General features: G+C 38.7%; 1 protein-coding gene across 1 annotated transcript in view; it reads left to right on the top strand.

The window, feature by feature from the left end:
• The window catches only part of DIP2C (disco interacting protein 2 homolog C), a gene marked incomplete at both ends in the record, with an annotated part of 288528 nt that overhangs the window by 260925 nt on the left and 13824 nt on the right, over positions 1–13779 (top strand). The window contains one exon of the mRNA XM_079538586.1: positions 2754–2815. Coding sequence (XP_079394712.1) covers positions 2754–2815 — 62 coding nt within the window. The remainder of the gene's footprint in view (positions 1–2753; positions 2816–13779) is intronic.

Raw genomic sequence — 13779 nt, forward strand, 5'->3', positions numbered from 1 at the left:
GTAGCAATGTAAAAAGCAGATCCATTCTATTTTTTAAAATGCTTCATCTTCCCCCACATTTAAAATACACCTATTTTTACATGCTGCTGTGGCAACTTCATGTAGTCTGTAACTTTGTGGGAATCAGGAAGTCTGACGAAAGGGATGTGGGATGGCAGTGCTCTGAGAACTGTTCATTTTCTCAGGCTGTAGGGCAGGTCCCACAGTAAACATCTGCATTTAGGTATTCCATGTCACAGGAGCAGTGTAGAAGTCATCACTGTGTGTTGTGTCTTCATTGCATTATCGACTGTGGTGGTGAACAGATGGGTTTCTATTGGTTTTTAATTTTACTGTTTTATGTAAGTATTACACTGTGTGTAGTGGCAAATAGACTAAGAATGAAGACTTACTGAACTATGAAGGTGCTCCATTCAGCTATTATCTTGGAGTAATTAGATTATGACAGAAGCCTAGATTTTATTTCACTCTAGGAGCAGGCTAATCTGTGTGAAACAAGGCGTAAGTATCATCCTCTTTCTTTGTTGTACACTAATTTTTTTTTCCTCCCAAAGAGAGCTTTCTTATGGTTTCCACAGGACATCGCGTACAAACTTCTAGTAATGACATGACAGACCCGGAATACCTGTCTCAATGAACGTACATAATGATAGCAAGGCCGCAATGTTCACCGACTTCTTCACAAAAAAAAAAAAAAAAAGGAAAGAAAGAATAAGAAATAAATCAGTATGCTAGACACGTGTTTTCCACTAACAACATTGTCTGTAGTGTCCTAAAACCATTGAAGTCTGTTTGTCCAAGGTTAGCAGTCTACAGCTGTCTCTTCTGTTGCTCTACTAAAATGTTGACACCTCATTTTTTACTTTTTTTAACCTTTAATGGTATAATGATTAATTTGTAAGATTCCTGTATTTGACATTGTTTTTCTTTTTATTTTACTCCCTGCTTTTTGCATTCTCTTCTTTTTTTTTTTCCTCCCACCCTTCATTCCCATTTTTTACTATTATTTTCGTCTTGTGTTACCTTCTTTCCTTCTCTCCCTCATCCCTGCTATTCCTGCTGCTATAGCCTCACAGGCTGGGGAAGCTGGCCGAGCAGGTAGGGGATTTTCATGTTCCCTCAATACCCACCTATCAGCTTCCAACAGTGGGACAGACTAGAAATTGAGTCTGGAGATTGGGGATTTTCAGATCCTTTTATGAAATTGTATGAGTCCATTTCAGCTTTATCTGGATGCAGGTTTCATCAAATACTAGTTTTCTGTTGTAACTATTTCATTCACACTAAAAATAACAAATACCATAGTGTCTTTGATTTTCAAACTCAACTGTTTCCATTATTTTATAAACCAATTCAGGTTTAGTTTTATTTTTTAAAGATAACCAATTATTTTCTTGTTTTTGTTTCTAACATTGCATCTATTTGAAATAAGCTCTCCACTCAGCACTAGTCTGTTACACTGCTGAGTTTACTAGTAGACTCAAAATTGTGTCGTTAATAGCTAGAGAGGATATTGTATCTTGTATTGTGTATAACAAGCTAAAGAGGCTAACATGCATGTGCAGCTCTGTTACTCTCTTTCTCCTCTGGTGACGGGTCACTATCAGTGTTTGTACAGTATCAGTTGGTAGTGATAGCTCTTTCCCCTTTAGATACAAGATTATGTATTCATTTAATTCTGTCACAATTTCTGATGCTGAACAAATTGTGAAACTACTAGCCAGCATTGCAGAAACACAGAATTTAGTGCCAGACATTCCTAATGGGAAGAATTGTACACAGCAAAATATGCCACCAGGACAAAAGTCACTATCTGCTGTTTTAAATAATGTAGATCTAAGTAACTGATAAAGGAGTTCCTGCTTTTGTAGCTCACTAGTGCTAGGTGAATTTATCTGCTGAAAGGAAGATTCCAAAGTTCCAGTGTTCCAAAATGAAGTTGTGCTTTTCTTCTAGCTTTCTACTTAGCAGTGATGTGAACTATGCAGCAGAGAAAAGAGCCCTACAGAGGCTACAAAGACTACAGCACTGAAAATTTATGTGTTCTACAGTGATGGGGTTGAAGTCTTGGATAAGGGAAAATCATGGCAGGTTACAAGACTGCAGCAAAACTATGAGTGGAAAGGCCTACGAGACTATCATCTCTGCACAAAACAATACTAAAATTAGTCTACTGTTATTCAAGTAACTAAATATGCCATCAAACAAAAGGTTTAAATTATGATATGGAAGACTGAAAAGGAACAGAATAATTCCTTATAGATCTTCAGTCCACATATGTTCATGTCATGCGTGCTACCTTTAATATCTTTAGCTTCAAATATATTCTCTGTTGCATGTATGGAAGATTCTCAGTAAATCATGCTTCACGTTCCTGACCATGTGCTTCTGCCATTTAACTGTGTCTCCTCAGCCGTTTCCGCATTCCTTTAGATGACAAAATGTGTGTAACATTTTTGTATGTATCCACGTGCTGATTTCTTGGCCTTCTGTAGCAATTTAAACCTCTGTGTACATGTGTTTGGTTAAATAGTACAGCCGCTTGATGTTTTTACCAACCACAAGGTACCTGACGGTAGGTATGGGTGCTCTTTCTGACTCTAAAGCTGAGCTTTGTTTGATGAACAGCTTAAATATAACTTGTCATTTGATTAGTGTAATTAGCAGTGAAATGAATGTCAGTTATTCGGGGAGTAAATCTTTTTTCTCCTCCCAGTCTCCAAGTTCTGATTAGCTGATATTGTTGTTTGCAGGGAACGTCTGGACCGGATCCAACCACAGTCTATGTTGATATGAGAGCACTGAGGCATGACAGGTCGGAACCACCTTTTTCTTTTTCTATAATAAATACAAAACAGATTTTCCAGCAAGAAGTCTACTTCAGCACTCTGCACGTTGAAAGCTTTTGTAATCCTCCTGAATTGTCTGTGTTAATTCCTACCAGCGAGCTGAAATAGTTACTTTTATTAGCTGGTTAATTAACATGACCATTGATAAAACTGAAGCATTTGGCATAGCTGCTGTTAACTAACAAGATTCCCAGCTTCTCAGGGTTCCCTGACACTTGTTTCAGATGGGCAATTCCTAAGAAATGGGTTCCTCTTGGGCCTGTTGGCTTCACAGATGTGTTTCTCCTTGGCAAGGCCAGTGAGGAGATTGTGGGGGGATTTGGCTGTAATTCTTAATAATGTAAGACTATGAGGGATTATTATTTACTTCAGACGTTGTGAGCAACCACATTCTGTAACACTAGATGTCTTCTATCTTTAATGTTAGATAATCATTTAGCAAATGATAACTAAAATTTTTCATTGGTGTTACTCAGGAGATGTATGAAATCTTCTGGATACAGAGGAGCTTGTAATTTCATGCATAATTTTAGAAAATACCTATGCATGTATGTTTCACTTTTCCAATGTCATAGTGACTTTTCCAATGTCAAAGTGAAAACCAACGTTTTCTTTTGACAAAACAGAGCTTTCAGTTAATTCTGGAGGAAATAAACATTTAATTGATGATGTTCTCCAGTCTCGGTGCCATAAAAATCATAATCCCAATAAGGACTCTTTTCTTTTTTTTTTTTTTTTTGCTCTTTGTCTTTTGCCCTTCATAAAAACTTAACAGTGGAGAATTTGTTCCTCTTAGGCAAGTATTGACTTTCGTATCGATAAAGTGACTGGGTCAGCTTGAGGGTACAGAGCTCAGGGCAGTACTGGCACCTTCCCATGCAGCCCCATGAGTGTCTAAGTATTTCATAAATGCAAGTCAGAACAGAAGCTTGTAGGCTTGTACTGTAGGCAACACACAGATTCTAACTTGAACCAAGCTTTGTTCTGTTCAGCATACACAGTGCTGAACTCACATACTCAGTTTTCTCTTCCATGTATATCGTGGTGCCAGGCTGAAGAGGGTTGGGGATTTGTCTTGCATGTGCACAGACGTCTAGTTTGGAGCTGCCTGCCTGGAACCCCTGTAGTGAAGAGACAGTGGTTGATTTTGGAGTGTGATTATCCTGTTCTCTTCTAAGTGTTCAGTTTAAGAAGACATTAATTGGACTCACAAGTGTGTGCTTTCTTCCGTTAGCTCTAAAAGAAGCATAGAATAGTTAAGTGAAATATAAATACAGATATTTTCCTATAGCACATAGAACTTGGCAGGTGAAAGAAAGGAACTGCGAGATACTTGGCACTCCCACCATTTTGTAACACTCTGTTACCAAAGTAATACTCATGTTTGATCCGTTCTTTCTGATGCTGCTGCCTACGTAACCCAGCAATCTTGGGGTACCTGACTCTACAACTGCATTGCTGTGTAGGCATGCTTATACTCAGCATAAGTAAAAGAAGGATTCTGGCATTGTTGTACCATGAGTTTGTCATCTCTGCAGTGCACTGCAGAAAGTGGGTTTACATGAGAAGTTGAATGATTTACGTTTTAAAACAGTTGTGAGAAGTGTAGCGTTTCTTTCTCAAAGCCAAACTAATTTTATGACTGGGATAAAACTCATCAAGTCTAAAGTGGTACCCTGGAACTCCTTTTGTGGTTTGTGAAAAGGGACACACACCACTGGTGTAATGCAGCTATTTCGGACGTACATCAGCACGGGATGCATTGCCCCTTGACATACCTTTCTTTCTATATTGATGAGGAAGGGAGTTTACACAACTAACTTAAACCTAACATTTGTTTTTCAATAGAGACTTTAAGGTGAGACTTCTGTTTCCCCAAAGTGTTTGTGTTGATCTCAGAGCTCTTAAATGGTTGAAGCTAAGTTGAACACAAGGTAGGTGTATATCCATTAGTGCCATTCGAGTGCAGGAGAAAGAGCTATTGAATCATTAAAAATAAAGTTGTAGTTACAAAGGGGAAGGAGAAAGCTGAAGGATAAATGTCATTCTCTGGAGATATTCAAGATCCATTTGGATGCTTTTCTGTGCAACCTGCTCTAGGGAACTACTTTAGCATTGGGTTGGACTCAGTGATCTCCAGAAGTCTCTCTTAGACTTTGTGGTTCTGTGATTTGCAGTTTTATAACAATAACGATAATTTTAATCAACAAAAAAATAACTTTATTTGACGTAATCTCTTCACACTTGCTGTTTGTAACCATTTTAATGGAACTCAATGCCACTATCACTTAGCAGCAACTGAGATTGGTTTACATAGCTGTGAGAGTGTACGACCTGATGAGGCTTTGCAGGTCAGCCCCTCCCAGCAGTATGGAAAGATTGCACAAATTGCACTGTGCACGTAATGCTTTTTTTTTTTTTTTTTTTTTTTTTTAATTTATTTCTTAAGATGGACGCATTTGGAGTTTCAGGAAAATCCTGCTGTGAGGTGCAACCATCCAGGCATTGACAAGCATCAGTTCTGATAGTAGAAGAAGAACTGAATTGCCTAACCATGAGCATCCGGTGCAATTTTAGTGCTACAGTTACTCCATCAGGGCTTGCCTGATGAACTTGCTAACACTAATCAGATGTCCCATCGCCCTGTGCTTTCTTAGTTGGCATTAGATTCCTCTGTTTGGGAAACTGAGTAACATCTTAACAGCAAGAGTATGCAGCCCTTGTTTGTTCTTGGTCGTCAAGATTGTTCTACTCATCATGTCACTGAGTTTATCTCAGGGTTGGCAAGAAAGATAACATCAGGAAGAATGAGCAGCAAAAACAGGCAAGTCCCAGCTGTGCTGTTTATTAAAGAAAAAGGCAAGGAAGGATCCCTGAGTTAGCAACAGGTGACTGATAAAGAAAAAAAGAAAAAAAGAAGGTAGTTGACAAAACTAGCCACTTCATCAAACTGAGACTAGGCTTCATGGACGCTCCAAAATAAATCTTCCTTTCACATAGGCAGGGGAAAAGTGTCCTTTAAAATGTTCTTCAGGAGATCGAGCTGGATTTTCAAATGTTATTTTGGCTGCAAGTTGTATTTAGGTTGTTTCTGAATGGGCAAGAATGAAGACTTCCAACCAGTGTTAATTAAACCGTTCTCAGTTTTAGTTGGTAGAATCATAGAATCAACCTTAATTATCAACCTTTCCAACCTTATGTTGGAAAAGACCTCTAAGATCATCTAGTCCAACTGTGCACCCACCACCAATGTTGCAGAACCAAGGATGTGATCTTCATCTCATTGGCCTCAGCCCAGTGATGCAGCCTCTCCAGATTGCTCCGTAGGGCTTCGTGACCGGTCACCAGCTGGATGTGACTCCATCACCATCCCTCTCTGGGCCTGGCTCCCCAGGCTGTTCTTTACCCAGCAAAGAGTGTACCTGTTTATGCCACGGGCTGCCAGCTTTCAGGAAGGCTGTGGGAAAAAGTGTCAAAGGCTTTGCTGAAGTCTAGGTAGACTATGTAAACAGCCTTTTCCTCGTCCACCAGGTGAGTCACTCCATCATAGGAGGAGATCAGGTTGGTCAAGCAGGACCTGCCTTCTGTGAACCCATGCTGGCTAGGCCTGATCTCTCAGTTGTCCTTCAGATGCCATGTGATCACTCTCAAGATGATCTGTTCCATAAACATTCCTGAGATATTTCATATCTGTTTTCATGAACCCACATATCCTTACCTTTTGATCTTGTCTCTAATTCCAGCATTCTCTTTAGCTAAATAATAATTGCACTTAATTATCATTCATAGAATCGCAGAATGGCTTGAGTTGGAAGGGACCTTAAAGATCATCAAGCTCCAACACCCCTGCTGGGGCAGGTTTACTAACCGTGAGATCAGGCAGCCCAGGAGCCCATCCAACCTGCCTTGAACACCCCCATGAATGTGGCATCCGCAGCTTCCCTTGGGCCACCTGTACCAGTGCCTCACCACCCTCTGAAAAAAGAATTTTCCACCTAACATGTAACCTAAATATTCCTTTTTTTAGTTACCCTTTATCCTATCACTGTCAGACCATCAGCCTCCCAAATTCAAATGATTTTAATTTCATCAAGTTCAGACTGTTGGGTTGTTTTGTTTTGTTTTTTGACGGCTGCTTGGTTGTTTTGTTTCTTTTTTCTTTCAGTACAGTCAAATAAAAACAGTATTCAATCTATTAAACCCTTTTCTAGCTTGCTACATTTTCCTTTGAGCTGCATATAGTAATAACGGGATGCTCGGATAGTTTGCCACAGGCTCAGTGGCAAAGGCAGCTGGCACCAAGCAGGGAGCCAAATCCAGATGTAGGATATCACCAGGTAGAGGCAGTAGGATGTATTTTGGTTCATTTTTTATTCTGGCAGTTACTGATGATGCAGCATGTGGTATCCAAGATCTTTCATTGAAACATCCCCATTCCATCATTAGAATTAATTATTTTATTCGTATTTCCTACTGTACTCATTAAAAAAGCAGTCAGTGGATCTGTAAAGATATCTTGTCTTTTTATGTGGTCTCTGACATCTTTGTGCCATGGATGTAAATCACTGAATCTCTTCAAAACTAAAAATAACTGGCCTTTGTGTATGCAGACTTGATTTTCTAGGAAGCTATTTGTATGTTGTGCTAAATCTGTTTTTCTCATACTTCTGGAGTATTCAGAGAGCTCTGAACTTTATTAGCCAAACTGGGAAATATTGTTCCCTTGATGTGGTAAAGGGAATGAGAATGAGAATGGAAGATTGGAGTTCCATTCGCTAAGAAAAGAAGAGAACAGTGATAGAGTTTCAGAGAGATGTGAAAACAGTTACTTAGGTTTTATTATTATGGATTGTTTATATACTGATCCCAGTCTCAAATGCAGACTGTCAAAAAGAATCAGCAAAGGCTTTGCCTCCATTTTAATATATTCCAGCAGTTCAGACTTCATGCAGGAAAAGAAAAATAGCCTTTTATCCTAGCTGTCAATAGTTTGTTATTCTGCACCGTATTTTATTGAAACTTTCACATTGTGTGTACATTTTTTTTGAGTAATACCAAGCAACAAAACCACAGGAGTTTTTTCTGGTTCTTGAACACTTCTTTTCCATCTCCCTTGAAGAATACTCCTATTGCAAGGTTACCAGACAAAAGAACTACTTAGCTAAATTATTATGTAAGCTACAGTCACAGCAGTGTGCTGCAGCACAGTCACAGCATGAAGGTTAACATTTTATGGACACGTAGTGGAGAAAATAGACTGGAGGGATACATGTCAGAAAGAGTCATGCTAATGACAAGTGACAATAAAATAGTTACCTTTTGTGAAGCATTAATTGATTAACCATACTTGAAAGCAATTTACCAGTGGTTACTAAAAAGAAACGTTGATAACCGCTCCCTCGTGCTCTGGGGAGCATTGCTTTTTCCCACTCTTGTAGTAGGTTACAGTGCACAGAATCCATTTGTAGGCTACAGAAAATGCCATTTTTCAATAATTCACTCTGTGTGGGATTCTGAAGGGGTAATATGAATATATTATTGTCCCCTTGGACACACGGTTGCTTTTTGCTCTACAGTGAGATTTAATAGGTGCAGTGTGTGGAGCTTGTTGAGTTTGGAAGTGCTGGGTACCTACCTGGGGAGCTGTTCCAAACACTGACCTGACAAATCACCAGAGCAGCAAGCTCTCCTACAAATTGCACTGTGTCAGGTGCCACCTCCAGCAGTGCTGCTGTAGTCATCCTGAGCTCTGAGGATCATCTGGTACAGGTCGCTTTACTTCCAATTTCACACATTATTTATGCATCTTTTTTTAGACTGTCCGTTGCTGTTTGGTTGTTTTTCTATTAGCACAGGGACAGATTTTCTTGGAAGAATGAAAAGCTTTTCACCCTTATAAAGTCAACAGAGAAGTTAACTCTGTTGTAAGAGGAAAAAGGGTTGAGGTCCTTAAAATCAAGCCTGACACCCTCTAGGTTTTAATTAGGCCAAGTTTTAATTAGTCTAACTTGTGATGCAGTTTGGTTTTGAGGATTCTGTGTAGAAATGTATGGATTTAGGGGTATTTTGCACACTATCATCTTGTAGAATCTCATCAACAAGTTTAAGCTGTTACATTACTGGTAAAAACCCTCCTTGTTCTTCGTGTTCCTTTAGGCAAAAATACAGCATTAGCCTTTTAGTGACATTGTATTTTGTTTCTGTCCCCCAAATCCCATTGGTAGTATTTCCTATGACAAACAAAAGAAAAGTTTGTCCTGGATGGTGAGTTTAACAAAACTTCCTACTTGTGACTTGGAGGTGAAGTCCTGGGGTGCCTGCCCTGGAGGAACCGTTGCTGCCTGCAGAGGGGATGAGCCAAGAGCTATGCTCAGCATCTGCTGTTATTTGGAGAACAGCTGACGACCTGGACTGCTAAAGGGGAGCAAACTGTTTAAACATCATCTAAGGGGTTGCTCTGTTTATATGAGAAAATCCAGGGTGTAACAAAAACAGTAAATATACCAATTTTAAGGGCTTTTAAAGATGTCTTATGTTTCCAGGCATAAACCAAATTCTGTTGTAGGGCAGGAGAAAAGGACAAACATCCCATAACTTTTAGATGGAAACTCACCCCCTCTTGTCCTAATCAGACGGACTTTCTGAGTTATGAGGGGAATGGGACTCTCACAAAGCAATTTCTGTGCTCTGTAAGGATGGATTACTAGTCCTGGAGGTATTTCCTCCCTTGAAACAAGTCTGTTTTTCTTTGAGAAGGGCTTCATCAAGGGAACATAATGTTGATTTTAGTGGAATAGGACAATAAGAGCTGGATCAAGTGGTGGCTTTTGAGGATGTGGTTTATACATTAACTATAAATTGAGAAATTCCACTTACATTTCCCTGAAAGAAGAAAGGAATACTGTCACCTGTACCAAGACAAAGGGAAGACAGAAGCCTTAGCTTTACAGGATTGCTGTACTGCAGTTTTACATTTACTTAATTGTTTGCAAGTGCCATTTGCACATCATTCTCCAGACATTAATAATAGAACTAGATGGAAAATGGTTCAAGTTTTGTTTTGGCAAATCATCTGTCAGCCTCCAAATAACATTCCAGCTTATTAAAAAACACCAACATTTTTATTCCTGAAGAAATCTGATGTTGTTAAAAAAAAAAAAAAAAAAAAAAAGAAGGAATTCCCAATTTCAATATACTGAGCTTCTGTTGGTGTCCTTATTCCTACCAGAGCTGGGAATTGGTACAGCAAGGTGGCAGGTCGCCATTCTATGGAAGATTTTTTTTATAAGTTCTTCTATTTTCATTTTGTCTTTCTCTCTGCCACCAGTCTGACCATACAGTTACAGGAATGTCTGCATAACGAAGAGAAAAAGGAATTCTCATTCTTCCATTTCCTTTAAAGATAACATGTTACATGTTTGAGTTTTAAAGACAGTATATTCAGCAGTATATTTTGCTTTGTTTTCCTCATTTTTTATGTATACTAATGGAGCACTAAACAAGTAGAGACTGCTTCAGTAGTTGAGGAAAAATGTGTAAAAACATGTAATGAACACTTACGAAATTTGGAGCAAGCCATTGTAACTTCTGCAGACCTCACTGCCATGTGCTCTGAGAGATGTGTATAAGAGATGTATCTCCTGAAGTGCTTTCCATCTGTGTTTTCTTTGTCCTCTTTCCTTGCCATCCTTCACAGGAGGATGGAGCCTTTGCTCTCCCACTTACTGACAGTTACTTGCCATGAATAATTCAGCAGTGGGTGATGTGCCTGGGGGCTACCCCTGGGAAATGGGCTCCCACCTCTGTGACCCGCTGCAGTCCGCCAGCCTCAGGCCCTCACTGGACTCAGGTTGTCAGCACTCCGTAGCTGTGTGAATTCTGAGTAATTTGAGTGTGAGAGCTCAGAAAAACTGTAAAAATATCCTATTTTATATAAGGATCCCTTCCTAACTTTGTTAGAGATGCAATATTCTTTCAAGTAGTTGTATTCAGTGGCTCTTAATATACTGCTTCAAGCCTTGCATATTAGCCTGAAGTTTATATATTTTATATATTTTTATATATATTTTATATATTTTATATTTTATATATTTTTATATATATTTTATATATTTTATATTTTATATATTTTATATATATATATATATATATATATATATATATGCATGCATCTGTTTGCAGATGAGCTTATTTACATAAAGAGTGTGAAACTCAACCAGGGTTCCCCATAAGTCTCCTGTGACAAGGGTGGTCCCTTCACTTGAAGCATCCAGGGCTCTGCAGCACTACTGAGCTTTCAGCAAAGCCTTTCTTCTTTCAGTCTGTCTGTAGTTTTAATTCCAGTGAATCAGTGTTTGTATGTTGAACTTCTGTGTGCACGGGAAATGACACTGGTGATTGATAAGGAGAGGGAATCCTCCAGTAAGTTCCTCTGCAATAATGCAGGGTACCTGCTCCGTGCATCAGCTGGTGATGTGGATTTGGAAGCTTGCAGTACTATAAGGAGGCTTACAAAGGAAGACTTTATTTCAGAACTTTCACCTTTCAAAACACTTTGTGAATGGAGAGAACATGAATATTGCATCCGGGAAGCTAAAATTCCATCATTTGTTAATAACAAATAGGGTAATTCTGTACCTGAAAAATTATTTCAGGTTTCAAATCATTATAATGAAAGTTTTCCCTAGGTGTGGAGTCTCTTTTTCCTCCATTAGAACAGGGAACATAAGGGATCATGAAGTAGAAAAAGCATATTATATAAAACAAAGTCATCAGCTCACAACAGTGGTTATGAAAAGTGCTGTAAAAACAATTAGCAATAAGCAATGAGCCCTGGGAGGTTTGTAATCTAAATAGAAAGCTGAAGGCTGAAAGCAACACTACACCTGGTTTTGCAGATACAAACCTGAAGCTCCGAGAAGTGAGATGCTGTTTCTGATGGGACATGTGTACAATCAATGAATATACAGATGGTATAGTATATCCAGGAGTTTATCTGATGTAATTATGATACTAGAGTAAGGAAAAGAGGACACTCACCTATCCTGGTCTTGCATAACAAACTCCAGTGAAGTAGATCTCCAGAAGAGACCCTTCCCACTGGCAGTCAGCTCTTAAATGGGTCTAGGAGGGGTGCAGCCTGGCTCCACCCTTTCCTGCAGAACAGATGAATTGCCTTCACCTGTGCTCCCCCATTGCTTGCCTCAGGTGATTAATCTGGCCAGGGGCCAGACTGTGTTCAGCTCTGGAGTCCCAGACCACTTGAAGTAGTTGTGTATTAGACTTTACAGTTTAACAAATTGAACGTGATGAATGTGATGCACATATAATGAAAGCTGAATATTGTGCAGTGGTTTAAGGAGGAAAACAGAAAAAAAAATGAGATTTATTTTTACATTTGCCCATAACTATTTATGATAAAATTACTTTTTTAATTCTCTGAAGCTTTGAATATCCATTTCTTGAACCTGAATTCCTGCCTCATTTTCATTCCTTTGCAACTTTCTGCGTTGTCTTAAATCCTTGTATAACCTCTTCTGCTCCTTTATCCAAACATCTGCAGGATAGGAAGCTGTTTCCCTTTGACCTCAGGAAATTTGGGACATGAAATATAGCTTAGATTTATAGTGAAGCAAGTCTTTGCATTAAAGGAAGTGATTTAGTGCTAATTCTTTAACTGAACTTGCTGGTAATGGATTTAGCAGGATTAAAATATGTCCTAGATGTACAGTAGATGTCATGGTTGTTCATTTTGTTGGCTAAAGTTTGTTTCAATCCAAAAATGCCCTTTTTCAGTCTCGGTTGTCTTTATCCGTTATCTAAATTTTTCATACGATGAGAAGAAAACTGTTCTGAAGAAACCAGGATGATGTACAGGAAGTCTTCTTCATTATCGAGATTTTCCCTTCAGCCAAAGTGCTCAGGTGTGCCATTTTCTGGCAGTTTCAACTGGGAACTTCATCTTGAAGCTTCTCATAGAATTATAGAATCATAGGGATTGGAAAGAACCTCTGGGGATCATCAACTTCAGCTCCCCCACTAAAAACAGATTCCCTATAGTAGCTTGAGCAGGAAAGCACCAAATGATCTCGTTGATCCATTTTTCCATTTTAGAGTACAGTGAGCTCATTGCCTTGTAAATTCCAGAATAGTTTATGTGCAGTTTATTGTTTGAGTAAAGAGAGTCCTGAAAGTGTTGAACTTCAAAGGGTTTTTTCAGTAGTAGTGTATGTCTGAGAAATGTTGCTGATGGCAGTGGTTGATGGCATTAGAGAGTTCCTGGCTGCTTCAGTTGTAACTGGGAAGTCACTGGTTTATAGAATATAGCTACACAGAGGTACAGGTCTCAGACATTAAGTGCCTTTGAATTAGATTTTGGTTAACATTTCCAATGAAATAAATGTGTTTTTTTTTTCACCAGAAAAGATGATTTTGTTGAAGTTGAAAGAGTCAATTTTGACAGATCTTTACAGCTTAAGAAACAAGATTAAATGGTCAAAGCGCCCTACTTTAACTTTTGAATTTTTGCTCTTGATGGTGTTTAAAACATTTTTAGTTTGAAGAGTTAATGAAGCTACAGTTAAAAAAAAAAAATTAGATAGAATCTCTTTGTCTGACCTGCAGCGTTTTTTTCTGTCTACATGTTCATTTTTCACCTTTTTGTTCCAGCTTAATATGCAACAATTTTCAAAACACGTTTCTTACATGATAAGAAAATATCCACTTTTTCCCCACAAGCTCAACTTGTAATGTAAGATGATGATCAGCAAGAAATAATAAGTCTGAAATGAAACCAAGGTTTCCCATCATATCTTCTTGCCGCAGAAGGGTTTTGGCTAAGGGGAGGACTTAGGGATATATGTTGATGTTTTTGTATTTTCAGTGTATTTTCAGTATATGGTAGGCTGTACTTAAATCATACTGTATCTGA

The sequence above is a fragment of the Tetrao urogallus genome (genome assembly GCF_951394365.1).
Source record: "Tetrao urogallus genome assembly, chromosome: 7".
In the NCBI taxonomy this organism is placed as follows: Eukaryota; Metazoa; Chordata; class Aves; order Galliformes; family Phasianidae; genus Tetrao; species Tetrao urogallus.